Raw genomic sequence first — 12,477 nt, forward strand, 5'->3', positions numbered from 1 at the left:
GAACTACTTTAAATGGTGATTATTGGTTGAAAATTACCAAGGTGACCAACTAAGAGTATTGAATTTCTTTGCGAATAATTGACCTTTTCATAACACCACAAGATGTTTTTTTACTCTGGCAAAGCGCTAAAAATTTTGAATCATTTTGTAATTTGGCGAAAATATAGTTTCCTTAAAGAGCTAGGATTCAAAGTAAAATCATTGTAGGGTGTCCAGCTTGAATTACATGTAATCTGGATGGCCTGTCTATAAACAGTGCAGTATGTTTGTGCTAATGCTGATCAAATGGCTTTGTGTTTTTTCTGTCAGATATCGAAGAGACGGAGCAGGAGGATTTGCCCCAGCTGATGAGGACACGAAGTGATGTGGGGGTGAGGCGGAGGGGTACTCGACGCACACCGAGTGAGCAGCGCCGCATCCGAAGGCATCGCTTCTCCATCAACGGCCACTTCTACAATCACAAGGTGCGAGGGGATAGATAGAGACCACCATGTCTGCAGTATCATGTGTACTGGGCCTAAGTAACTTTTATGTAAAATAATTCTCTGTTTGCAGACCCAATAGCCCAAAATGTATCCCCACCGAAAGATCCCATTTATTGTATATACATTCCTAAGATTTTAGGCATATAGTTTCTGTACCCCACCACTTCATTCAGTAATGATTTTGTTGGCTGTCTTCTAAGTTGCGTGAAATAAGTACCTCTAGGGTAGGTTCCTCAGTTTTCAAAATTTCCCTTTAATTTTACCTGGTTCTGTACTTGCTTTCAAAAGTTCAGTGTTTCTTTTTTTAAATGTTTTATTGTGCTGTTTTTTTACTTGATATTTCATGAATTAAAATTGTGTTCAGTGCATTGTTATCCTACTTTGTAAGTTTAATCCTTTAAATTAAAAAAAATGTGTTTTGTTCTCAGGGGCCTTTTTCTACAGTGTATGGGTGCCAATACAAGAAGTACATGGCACTCTTTTGCTCTTTGAAAATAGAATCTGGTTAAACCAAATTGAATTCCATTAAGTTCAAATTTAGAGACAGTGCAGTTAATTTACCCTTGCATTGCATGAAAAAGTTTGGCAGCAAATGCTGCCTAAACTGCTCTGATATTGTCGTGCAGTGGCCTAGCAATTTAGGTAAGCAAAATAGTCGGTAGTATAATATATAGGGATCCTGGCGCTCCAAGGGTGAAGTCACTAAATATCTTGGTCAGTATATTGGTATAACGGTGATGAAGGGTGGAGCGAACCACCAGCCTCCCCAAATCTTGTGGCCTAGGCTACAAATATACGTAATAACAATCCCCAGCACACGTTTTGAGATTATAAAATAATGACAGCAGTAGCATATGCAAGTCCACTTGAATGTACAACAGACATCGCAATGAGGTTTCTTGTTTTTTTATTTCTTTTCCTCTGGCTCCTTTTTATTCAAACAAGATCTTAGCCAGCAAATACGTGTTTCGTCACCACAATGGGAACATAAACCCACAACTTTTTCAAGGCTATTTAAAACTACAGAATAAATAACCAATGTCATAGCGTCCGAACATTCAATGTCACATACAAAATTCCTCAAACCACCACCGTGTCTAGTTCCGATGGTGCAGAGCAAAATAGAAAATGAAAATGATAAACACACAACATATACCGTGACGTGCTTAAACATAAGTAATCCCCAACCTATCACACTAATACCTGTTGAACAATGAGTAATCACTAACCTCTAATGTCTCTTGTTCTTATCCATCTATAGCACAAAAGGGATATATATAAAGGAATATGTGAGTCTTATAATGGGAGTGTTTCACAGTAGAGCATGTCACGGCATTGGCTTACCCAATGCCCGGACACGGGATACTTTGTAATGGTGCCATAGGTTCATATCAAAGTTATATACACGCACATTGTACACTCACATTTCTTTAATCTGTTTGGTTTATGAATATGTAAGCACCAGACCTTCTTATCTTTACACTCGGTTAATTCTGTATACTGGTGTGCTTTTTGTCACGAGGTGCATGATGATATTTATAATTTTCTGTTTTGCTCTGCATCATCGGAACTAGACATGGTGCTGGTTTGAGGAATTTTGTGTGTGACATTGGATGTTCGGACGCTATGACATTGGTTATTTATTCTGTATTTCTACTTTAAGAAAGTTGCAGGTTTATGTTCCCATTGTGGCAACGAAACACGTGTTGGCTGGCTAAGATCTATTTTGAATAAAAAGGAACCAGAGGAAAAGAAATCAAGAAACCTCATTGCAATGTCTGTTGTACATTCATTACATTACATATGCTACTGCTGTCATTTTTTTATAATCTCAAAATGTGGGCCGAGCAATTCAGACTAAGGGGCCGATTACAATGCCGTTAGGAAAGCACTCCCACCAAATCGGGTTAGGAATGCTTTCCGAACGATTTGTATTTGGGGAGTCCTACCGACCGATTACGATGTGTCCGGATGCTTATGGACTCAGTTCGGTCGGATTCCCATTGACTTCAATGAGACCCTGTGTTCAGAACGCGAATACAGGCTCTCATTGGAAAAATAGGTGGTTGGGGAAAACCTTGCATCCTGTGGCGGGCACCCCATGGGCCCTGCCACATTGTGCATGGTTGGGAAGAGAAGCCCCATGGGTACCCCCACAGGCCACATTTGGTCACCTCCGGGTGAAGGGGGGACCGCAACGGGCCCCCAAAGACCGATTCCGAAAGCCATTTCGTCTCGGACAAACCGATTCGGAACAGCTGTCCGAATCGTTCATCATACTTGCTCGTTCAGAGACTGTACATTGGGCTGTATGATTCGGCTCCAAATGGCTCAGGCTGCCTGAATCTTGTTGGGAACCGATTTGGACAGCCCATATAGATAACTTGCATTGTACTCAGTCGTCCGAAAGGGTGACCGATTCATTCGGACACAAGGGTTCCGAATCGGATTCGACAATACCGAATCCCATCCTAAGTGTCCCCTTTGGAATATGGGGAAGTCATATTTGCATAGCTCGTCCTTCTCTAATACCGCTGTGAACTAAAAAGCAATGGAATGCGCTTAGCGCAATTACCAGTGGTTAAGATGTATCCAAGCATTTTCATTGATCAATTTTTGTCAGAGAAAGGATGGTCAGCCAGTCTGCCTATTTCACTGTCTCCCTTGTAAAGAGGGCCTAAGTAAGTTTTATGTTGACAAGTTTTCTGTATTCTGTTGGAGTATACAGCAGTGGGAAAGTGAAGGGATTTAACGGGTGGCGGTGGGGAATGGGGCTGTGAGGGCCGAAAGAGGCTTCAATTCTAGCTGGTATCCCTACACCAAAACCTGGGAGTTTTACCTCACAATGAGGAATAACCAGACTGATTCTGGAATACTGGGCCATCCTCTGGTTGTTTTTGCTTGTTTCCTCTGTATTTGTCCGCCTCTCCTTTATTTTAATATGGTTGAGAGTTCTTCTGTGCTTTCCTGACGTTTTTGCTTCTGGTTCCTGGCCGCCATTCGTTTCCTGGAGAACCCCTCCCACATTCCAGGACTTCTTATGGAAGCTGCTGCACGGCTCCATTAGCAGCCCTTGACCTCTGGTCCTGCGCCGCTCCCTCTGCTGCCTCCACCCTAGCTCTGTGGTACTGCTGCATGGCCAGCAATCCCGAAGCCAGCAGATCGAGCCTGTTGTCCCCAGGGCAGGTGACCCAATTGACTTCCTCCTGCGTTGTTGTAGCCTCTGTATTTTGTGCTATTGTTAGCCCTGTGTAATTTTTTCCAATCCTCAATTTAATTTTGCTTGTTTCCTCTATATTTGTTCTGCCTCCCCTGCTCCTTTAATTAATTGATTGAGAGTGGCAGGCCCGTATGCGCCTGTCTGTGCATGGAATGCGCCCTGCATCAGGACCCCTGGCCCCCTGCACTTCCATTGTTACACTGCCACAGACCTTCGCGCCCTTAACCCTGGACACAAAAACAACTGCTGCCTCACTCCACCCCACTCCAAAAAGTGATCCTTCTGCTGCCGTGGCTGCCAGTTCACCTCAACCCCAGTCAAACACCACAGCAGCAACCAGCGCCATGCAACCACCAGAAGCCTAGACCACCCCCGGAAAACTTGCCTGCCACCTGCTCAACGCCAGGTCACTCAGTAAGCACGCCACTGAAATCTGGAACACCATCCCCACCCTCAACCCAGACGTGACCATCGTCACAGAAACCTGGCTCACCCCAGCAGCAACCCTGGACATCCACACTGCAACTTCCATCAACTACAAAATGAAGTGCCGCAACAGTCCCATCAAAACTGGAGAAGGTATCACCATTATACACAAGGAATCAATCGCCTGCACCATCTCCAACAACAAACCCATGCCTATCATGGAGCACATGAATTTTCAGCTCCGCACCAATGACAAAACTATCATCAGAGGCACCCTCACATACAGCTCACCAGGACCATGACCCGGCACCAGCAACGCCCTCACGGAATTAATTACCTCGCTCGCTATTGAATCTGACTCTATGTATTCCTGAGAGATCTCAACTTCCACCTGGATGATGGAACTGACATCTGCTCCACCGACCTCCTGAAAAAACTGGACAACATCATAATTAAGCAGCTAGACAGAGACCCCGCACACAAAGCAGGGCACACACTGGACCCTATCTTCACATCCAGCACAAAATCAGATACAGCCACACTTCTGAACTCACCTGGTTGGACCACTTCACCGTACACTTCACTGCCGCTGGGCCCACCCCACCCCCCCCAGAAGGACACAGAGGTCCCTTCCGCAGCTGGTCCAAGGTCACACAGCAACAGTGGACCGACACCCTTAGCAACACACAGCCCAAAGACTCCACCAACCTGGACCTGGCAGTCCATCATTTCAACAATTGGATCACCAATGCCGCCGACCAAGTCACCCCCACCAAACGAGCCAAAACGTACATAACCCCCAAACAAGCCAGGTGGTACACTTTGGAACTACGCATGTCAAAACGCAGATGCAAACAACGTGAAAGACAAAGGCACACAAGCCAGAACCACGCCGCTAAAACCACCTTCAAAACAGCGCTTAACGAAAACCACAGACAGATCGATGCTGTGAAAAAGGAGGCCATCAACAGTAGACTCAACACCAGCTCCAATCATGCCAAAGAACTCTTCACCATCATCAGAGAGTTCACCTGCCCCTCATGCCCTAGAAACGCTATCCCAGCATCACAGGAACTATGCAACGTCCTCACTGACCATTTCCACAACAAGATATCAACCATCTATAAAAACTTCGATCACCAACGGCCTCAGCCATCAGCCAACCACCACTGCTGACCACCAACTTACCGCATGGAAACAACTCAGCACATCAGACACATTAAAGCTAATAAACACAATCCACTCAGGGGCACCCACCGACCTTTTTCATCACCAGCTCTTCAACCTCGGCAGAGACTAGATTAGCATCCAGCTCATCACCAACCTCAACGCCTCGTTAACCTCGCCCACTTTCCCAGTAGTGAAGTAATTGATGATAAGTAGTTATGATAAAATGTACATATTATGATGGATAAATAAATAGAACCATAAACATCTAATCAAATAATGTATATGAAAACTATGCAGTGACCTGTATACATGGTAAGCATAAAATATAACCATAAGTAATTTGTGCATTTGTTAAGCAGACCTAAAGAATATAGATATATTTATAAACATAATTATTATACATATTTATACAATGAAATAGACATCTAGATACATATAACCAAATTAAAGGCTTATATACACCGGGATATGCTGTACATTTGTTTTTGAGTATGGTGGTTCTGAAGATAAGATAGTTATCCATAGATCTTCTATTTGGGAGTAGTGAGTTCCATAGTTTGGCTGCTTATACAAAGAATTATGTGCCACCTATGTATTTTTCCTGTATGTTGGGATTTCGTGGCGAGATGCCAATCTGGAGAGGAGGTTTTTTGTTGAATGTATTTGGTGATTTTTATTCCTGATGAAAAACTGACCTGTTCCATTCATTGCTTTGTGGGTGATACAAAGCAGCTTGAATGTGGATCTTCTGACAACCGGTAACCAATGTAGGGTCTTTAATGCAGGGGAGATATAGGCTTGTGGCTTTACGTGTAGGAGAAGGCTGTCAGCAGAGCTCTGAATCCGTTGCAGTTTTTCATAGTTGATAAAGATGATCCGCGGTAGAGGCCATTGGTGTAATCAAGTTGACAGTCCGAAAGAGATAGTAGGCTGAACCCGTGTGTGGAAATCCAAGATGGAGGAAGATGCATTGCAGAGTTTTCATAGTAACGAAGCTTGATCTTGCTAATTTGTCCACTTGGGCATTCATTGATAGCTTGGAGTCCATGGCAATTTCAAGGTTTTTTACTTCCTTAGATACTTTAGGCGGTGGTCCCAGATAGTCTGGCCAGGCGGCGAGTGGGTCATAATTTTTCCAATAGTCATATGTGAGTATTTCTTTTGGAAGCATTTAATTTGAGATGGCTCTATGTCATCCACTGATCAACAACTCTAGGCAGCTGAAAATTTGTGAGTTTCCAGTGTCTTTGGGGTTTTTCAGTTTCCAGCATTCGAGCTGAAGTTCATGTTCCATTTCCTATAATGACCTCATGTAGATGTTGAAAAGCATGGGTGAGATGATAGACCCTTCTGCTTTTGTGAAGAACAGTTTGGATAAGAAAGGTGGAGAATGGATTGCATTTGTTCTGTTTTGAAGGTAGGATGTGATCAGTAGCGATCAGTCCCCTGTATGCTGTCTTCATCGAGTCTTTATATTAGTGTCCTGGTCAACTGTGTCAGAGGCAGCTGAGAGGTCCAAGAGAAGTAGTGCAGCAACCCTGTTCTGATCTATTGTGTTCATAAGGTCATCCCAGATGGCGATGATGGCAGATTCTTTGCCTCTTCCTGGGCAGAATCCTGTTTGGAAGTCTGAAATTATGGAGTTATCTTCAATGAATTGTGATACCTGGGCGAATGCTACTCTTTCTATCTGCTTGCCCGTGAAAGGTTAATTTGTAATCAGTCTGTAGTTGTCGGGGTCAAGCAGGTTCAAGTTAGTTTTCTTTAATAATGGTCGCATGCATGCCTTTTTAAGGTTTTCTGGAAAGATTCCGTAAATAAATTATTGATGATTCTTCTTACTTGTGTGGCAGCCCAGGTAGTTAGAAGAATGTTCTTGAATATTTGTGGTGGACATGAATCAGAAGGGCTGCCTGAAGGCCTGCTTGCCTTCACCAGATATATACATTCACTTTGATATTTGTTTGAAGAAATGGAGAGGCTAGTTTAGCCTAATCTTGGGGGAAAGTTTAGGAAATGGGTTGGCGCTGGAGGTATTCCTTTGCTTTAAATAGGAGTCCATACATGTCTGTTTTGTTTGTGTAATGATTTGCCAGTTTGTCTGTGAATTCTTGAGTTATGGGATGAGTTCCTTCTCTGCGTTTAGGTTTACGAATTTTGGTGAGAATTTTATAAAATTCTTTATTTGCACATTTAGCATTTTGAATCCTGCATGAAAAGTGCCTTTCCTAAAAATAACTTTTTTGATGTCTGACTTGTATAATCTGTTAAGTTTCTGTAGGTAAAGTTTATCTTGATTGCTGTTTGTTTTGAGCCAACTGTGTTGCAACTTTCTAATTTGTTGTTTGATCTCTTTGATTTGATTTAAATTTGTATAGTACAACATATACCCTAAGGTGTCTTGGCTCTGATGTCCGTACAGTTAGCAATCGCAAAAGACCAGAGTCAATAAAGAAATGATTAGACCAGCAAGACAAAAAGCCACGTTTTTAACAACTTTCTAAAGATCACAAAGACCTCTTTTAGTTCTCTTTTTCTCCAAGGTGCCTGTTTTCTTTTGTGTCCTGTTTTGTTCTTCTGATTGGTAATAGGATATCAAAAGCTTCCTATAGCCACCCATATAGTTTTTTAACTGAATTTATTGTGTCTAGTTCTGTGTTGCATGTTAGTTATGTATCTACGTCTTCAAAATTGTTCCACGGTCGATAGGTGGATGCATGTAAGGGGGTTTTAGGTGTGTTGCTTTGCGGTGTTTTATGTTGGAAAGCTACCAAATGGTGGTCTGACCATGTGACTGGAGTAATCGTTTGAGAGGTAACTAGTTCTGGATTTACAAAATGACATCTAGAATGTGTCCAACGATGTTTGTTGATGATCTGATGCAGGCTCAGTGTCTCAAGGCCAGTGATGATGGTTTTTGGATGGGTCACATTGGGTTTGTCAAACCAAATGTTTAGATCACAAGGTATGAAACTGCATCAAGAATTTTCTGGAAATGTTGCATTGCTAGGTGGAGGTCTGTAAAGGAGAAGGAAGTTACAGGAGGAGGTTGGTGTAGGGTTGCATTTGGTGAAGAGGGCCTCACAATGTCAACAGCTTGTCATCAGCTTTAGTGAGATGTATTGTTTGCTTGAATATAACAGCTAGTCCACCTCCTACTATGCGTATATGATATTGTGTGATAGTTTGATAGCGCTAGAGGAACAGTTTCATGCAAAACTGGAGTCATGTCATCTCCCAACCATGATTCAGCCATGAAGATTAATTCAGGATGTCTGTCAGTGAGTAGGTCGTAGATGTGATTCTAATTTTTAGACCGTGATCAAGCATTTATTAGTAGGCAGTTTAGAGATTGTGTTTTGGTGATGGTGTGACTTTGTTTTGTGGATGAGCGTGCAGGATTTTTTTTTTTAACATGTAGCAGGTGTGTGGTTAGTGCTGGTATTAGCTGTATGAGGATAGAAATAGTGTTGCTTTTCAATATCTTATTCCTCGTCCAGCAGGATTAGAAGGCATTTTGATGGATGTGTGTGTTGTTTAGGAGGTGGAGATGTTAGTTGAGAGTGAGTTGGTGAGCTGTGGTGTTTTTGTAGAGTAGCCATGTTGTGCAATAGACATGGAGATGCGAAGTTGTGAAGGCTGGCATGTTATTCATTTTGTTTGCGTCTGTTTAGGGTGGAAAGTGTATGAGTTGGGGTGATGGTGCAGCATGTGGGTCATGTTGGTGGATCATGTGGTGGATCAGATCTGCATCAGGAAGTAAATACATTTTGTTGCGCAGTGTAAATGAATATCTGTTTAGTGTAAATAAATATCCGTTTTGTTTCCTTGGCTTGCACTGGTGGGAGAAGAGTAAAGAAAGCAGGAAATGGTTGAGATTTACAACTCAAATGTGTGTACCCTCGTTCAAGGTCAAGGAACTAGTTCGCGTCTTGCCATATCCGCGGCTCTGGTTGGGCAATCCTGCCATCTAGTGGCTAGACTTCAAACTGCTTACAAGCACTTCAAAAATGTTGTGCAGGCAATGTGTTTCACGACTTACGCCCTCCAATTTGTTCGTTTGCTTTTTACTCCCAATTCTGTGTTTTTTAAGCCTGTGAAAGACTGAAACTTGATTTTGTACTGTTGTACTGGGGTGTGAATCCAACGCTGCAACCCCCTTGTATACTTTCCGCTATTTTATTTACAGGCAAAGGTTTTGTAGTTGATTGTTTCCTGGAAAGTCTAAAATCCTATGTGTTTGAATGAATCAAGCAACAACTGACTCTTTAAAATGCAAAAGAACTTATAAAATTACCTTTTTTAAACTTTTAATAAAAGTAAAATAACTTGAAACAGCGAAGTGAGCATTTTAATCCGCATATGCTTTTTATACTTTGGTCTACTATTTGTTTGCAAATTTGAAAACATATCATATAACAATGAGCCCGATCTGCATTTTGCATTTGAAAATGCATATTGAACACTTACTACTTTTACAAAGTAAAGAAATGCATTTTGTGTGCAACATACCGGACCTCGGCTAAAAGGTTAAACGCAACCCAAAATGTTAGACCCACTCCCTGCAAAAGGAAGCTCTTTACTTTGTGTTTCGATCTTTTCGGACCTCGTCACAAGTAGCATTTGAATCAGTAAAAGACTCTTTCCTTATGTAAGGTAAGAAAAGCTAAACCAGCCTGGTGCTGCTGCCGCATAAATTCCACCACAAAAGTGCGGTTTGAGTCCTAGGGAAGACAGAATCATCACGTGCTCTCTACCGGTAGTTCTCTAGTTTCCATTTTATCTTTCTGAGAGCGGAGCACCATAGACCTTAAAATCAATTGAAGGGGTTCGACCATTTTGGATTTGGAGATTCTTGGAATGTGCATATATTGAGTACCTTTTATACCTGCATTCTATGGCGTGTAACAGGGTACGCAGGATTACCTTGAATGTGACCTAAAAGTAGGATGTTCCATTTGGATGAGTGTTGGAAATACCTTTTATCCTCCAGAGGGCCATGGAATAAGTGTACATTTTTATTTGCATGGAACATTTTGTACTTGGCCCACTACTTTTGATAAAAGCTCCATATGATGCCGGCGAGATGACTCATTGAGTTAAATGCCTTCTGCTGATGACATATGATGTTACCTGCAGACCACGAGAAATCTCAGCCATGGCATCTAAAGCTTTTCTTCTGCTCAGGTTGAAAAATTAGATAATATTACATTGGGTAATATTCAACCCTTTTATTGCAGCACCCATTAATACTAAATGCAACATAAAAAACAAGTGTTATTTACACTTGTTCACTGTTGTCCTGACATTTGGTGACCTAGATTAAGGTCTCTCCTTTAAAAAAAAAATCTGATCAATGAAGCTTGCGTTGACATTTTTTGTATAAAATCTTTAAGTACACTTTTCACTTGATATTTGACCAGATGCTTACTTGAACCTGGTGTATGTTTGTTATTGCAACCATATAGTATAAGAAGTTTGATGCATAAATGTGTTCTTTAGACTTCATGTATGCCCATTAAATATTTCCTATGTATAACACTTCCCTGTGCCTGTCATGCAAGCAAAGGACATCGGTAGAGAGTTGGCCACTGATTGGTAACAGGTTTGCGTGTTTTTTGCAGACGTCTGTGTTCACGCCAGCATATGGGTCCATCACCAATGTACGAGTGAACAGCACCATGAGCACGCCACAGGTCCTCAAGCTTCTTCTCAACAAGTTCAAGGCAAGTCCTGTCTGCTTTCCCATGTTGTCTGCCATGTGGTATGGAGGTTCATCAAAGTAGTGATTAACATTTATTTTTATATAGAGTACACTATGAGCTAAATCTTTTCTAGGTTTTTGTGTTGAGGCTGAGTCTCCCTGCGCAGCAGTGCAAGGTTAATGTGAGGGTTTTCTCTGTGTCCTGACGTAGTCATTGGTTGTTGAGTGCTGTCTTCAAAACGGCAAGGCATCTACTGCTTGTATCCCATGGCCTTGGGTACCGCTGCGCTCCAGCTGAACATCAAGTTCCTTTGTACCCTTAGACTCACCCAGATGTTAGCGAGCTTACCGACACACGTAATAACTGATAAACTCAATTTCCATTCAAAGTTGATAAAAGTAATAGTTTTTTAACACACAGACAAAATAGGTCATGTAAAGTAATTATAACACAAAAACACAGACGGTCCAAGCAGCTTCTGGACCCAAGATACATCCAAAACAGTTCAGTAAAGCTTATGCTATGCAGTGTTTAATTTGTAAAAAACAAAATAATAATAAGTGCCAAGGCCTAGGATATTTCTCAAGAGACAACTGTAGCTTGCAGTGGCAGCTTGTAGGTAATAGTGGCGAAGGGTGGGAGCTGGTTTACAAAAAAAAAAACCTTCACCTGCTCGGCGCCGGTCACCACCCACAGTATCGTCCTCGTCCTCACTATTCTGCTGGCTCCCGGCAGCACCCAGGCTCTAGTAAACCAATCATAACACTACTGTCACCATGACAACAGCCTCGTGATTGGTCTGAGTGCTGTGGTTTGGCGCTCAGACAGGGACTGACAGCCTGTTAATGTTCTCTACCCAGGCTGTGCATTACAGCCCGGTGGAGAACATGCAAAGTGTGCATGACTGTTTGGTCGGACCAAGTCGTCACGGGAGACCAGCACCGCCTTGCCCCACCCTCAGCTGGCTGCAAAATGCTAAAAAGAAAATGAGAATATCCTCTGTTATCATTTTATTTTTTCCTTTTGCACTGCTCCGAGAGCAGTGGGGCGATGCTTCTCCGCCTTGGCAGAGGAGCCGCCACTGACAGCTTGTCCTATCCACTGCGTCCTGCCAGTGCTGCCAAACTGCAGCATCGATGCTTGGTACTAGCCTTCACACTACTATAAATATGACATTTTGGACTATTATAGGTCTCCAAAAATTGTATGATTATCCTGGACGTGCTGCCATTACTATTTTTAATGTATATTATTTTTTAAAAAAAATCGGCAGCACCACCATGTAATGTGTATTGTCATAATTATGAGCTGGCGTTAAGGAGTTAGTGCTAGTGCCGAACACTGCTGAACACCGGCACGAATTTAGCTTTTGTTGTAAGGCCGCATGGGTATCAGTGGACAGTGTTATTGTCCGGGGTGGGTTTGGGAGTTTTATGTTGTTCACAGACATTTCTGGCTTTAACTTTGTTTA

The 12,477-nt window shown here is 42.3% G+C and overlaps 1 protein-coding gene across 2 annotated transcripts in view; it reads left to right on the forward strand.

The window, feature by feature from the left end:
- RASSF2 (Ras association domain family member 2) overlaps positions 1-12,477 on the forward strand; it is a 198,517-nt gene that overhangs the window by 154,123 nt on the left and 31,917 nt on the right. For both annotated transcript variants that reach the window (XM_085636373.1, XM_085636374.1), the window contains exons 7-8: positions 310-464; positions 10,926-11,027. In XM_085636373.1, coding sequence (XP_085492499.1) covers positions 310-464; positions 10,926-11,027 — 257 coding nt within the window. The remainder of the gene's footprint in view (positions 1-309; positions 465-10,925; positions 11,028-12,477) is intronic.

The sequence above is a fragment of the Triturus cristatus genome, chromosome 11 (assembly GCF_964204655.1).
Source record: "Triturus cristatus chromosome 11, aTriCri1.1, whole genome shotgun sequence".
In the NCBI taxonomy this organism is placed as follows: Eukaryota; Metazoa; Chordata; class Amphibia; order Caudata; family Salamandridae; genus Triturus; species Triturus cristatus.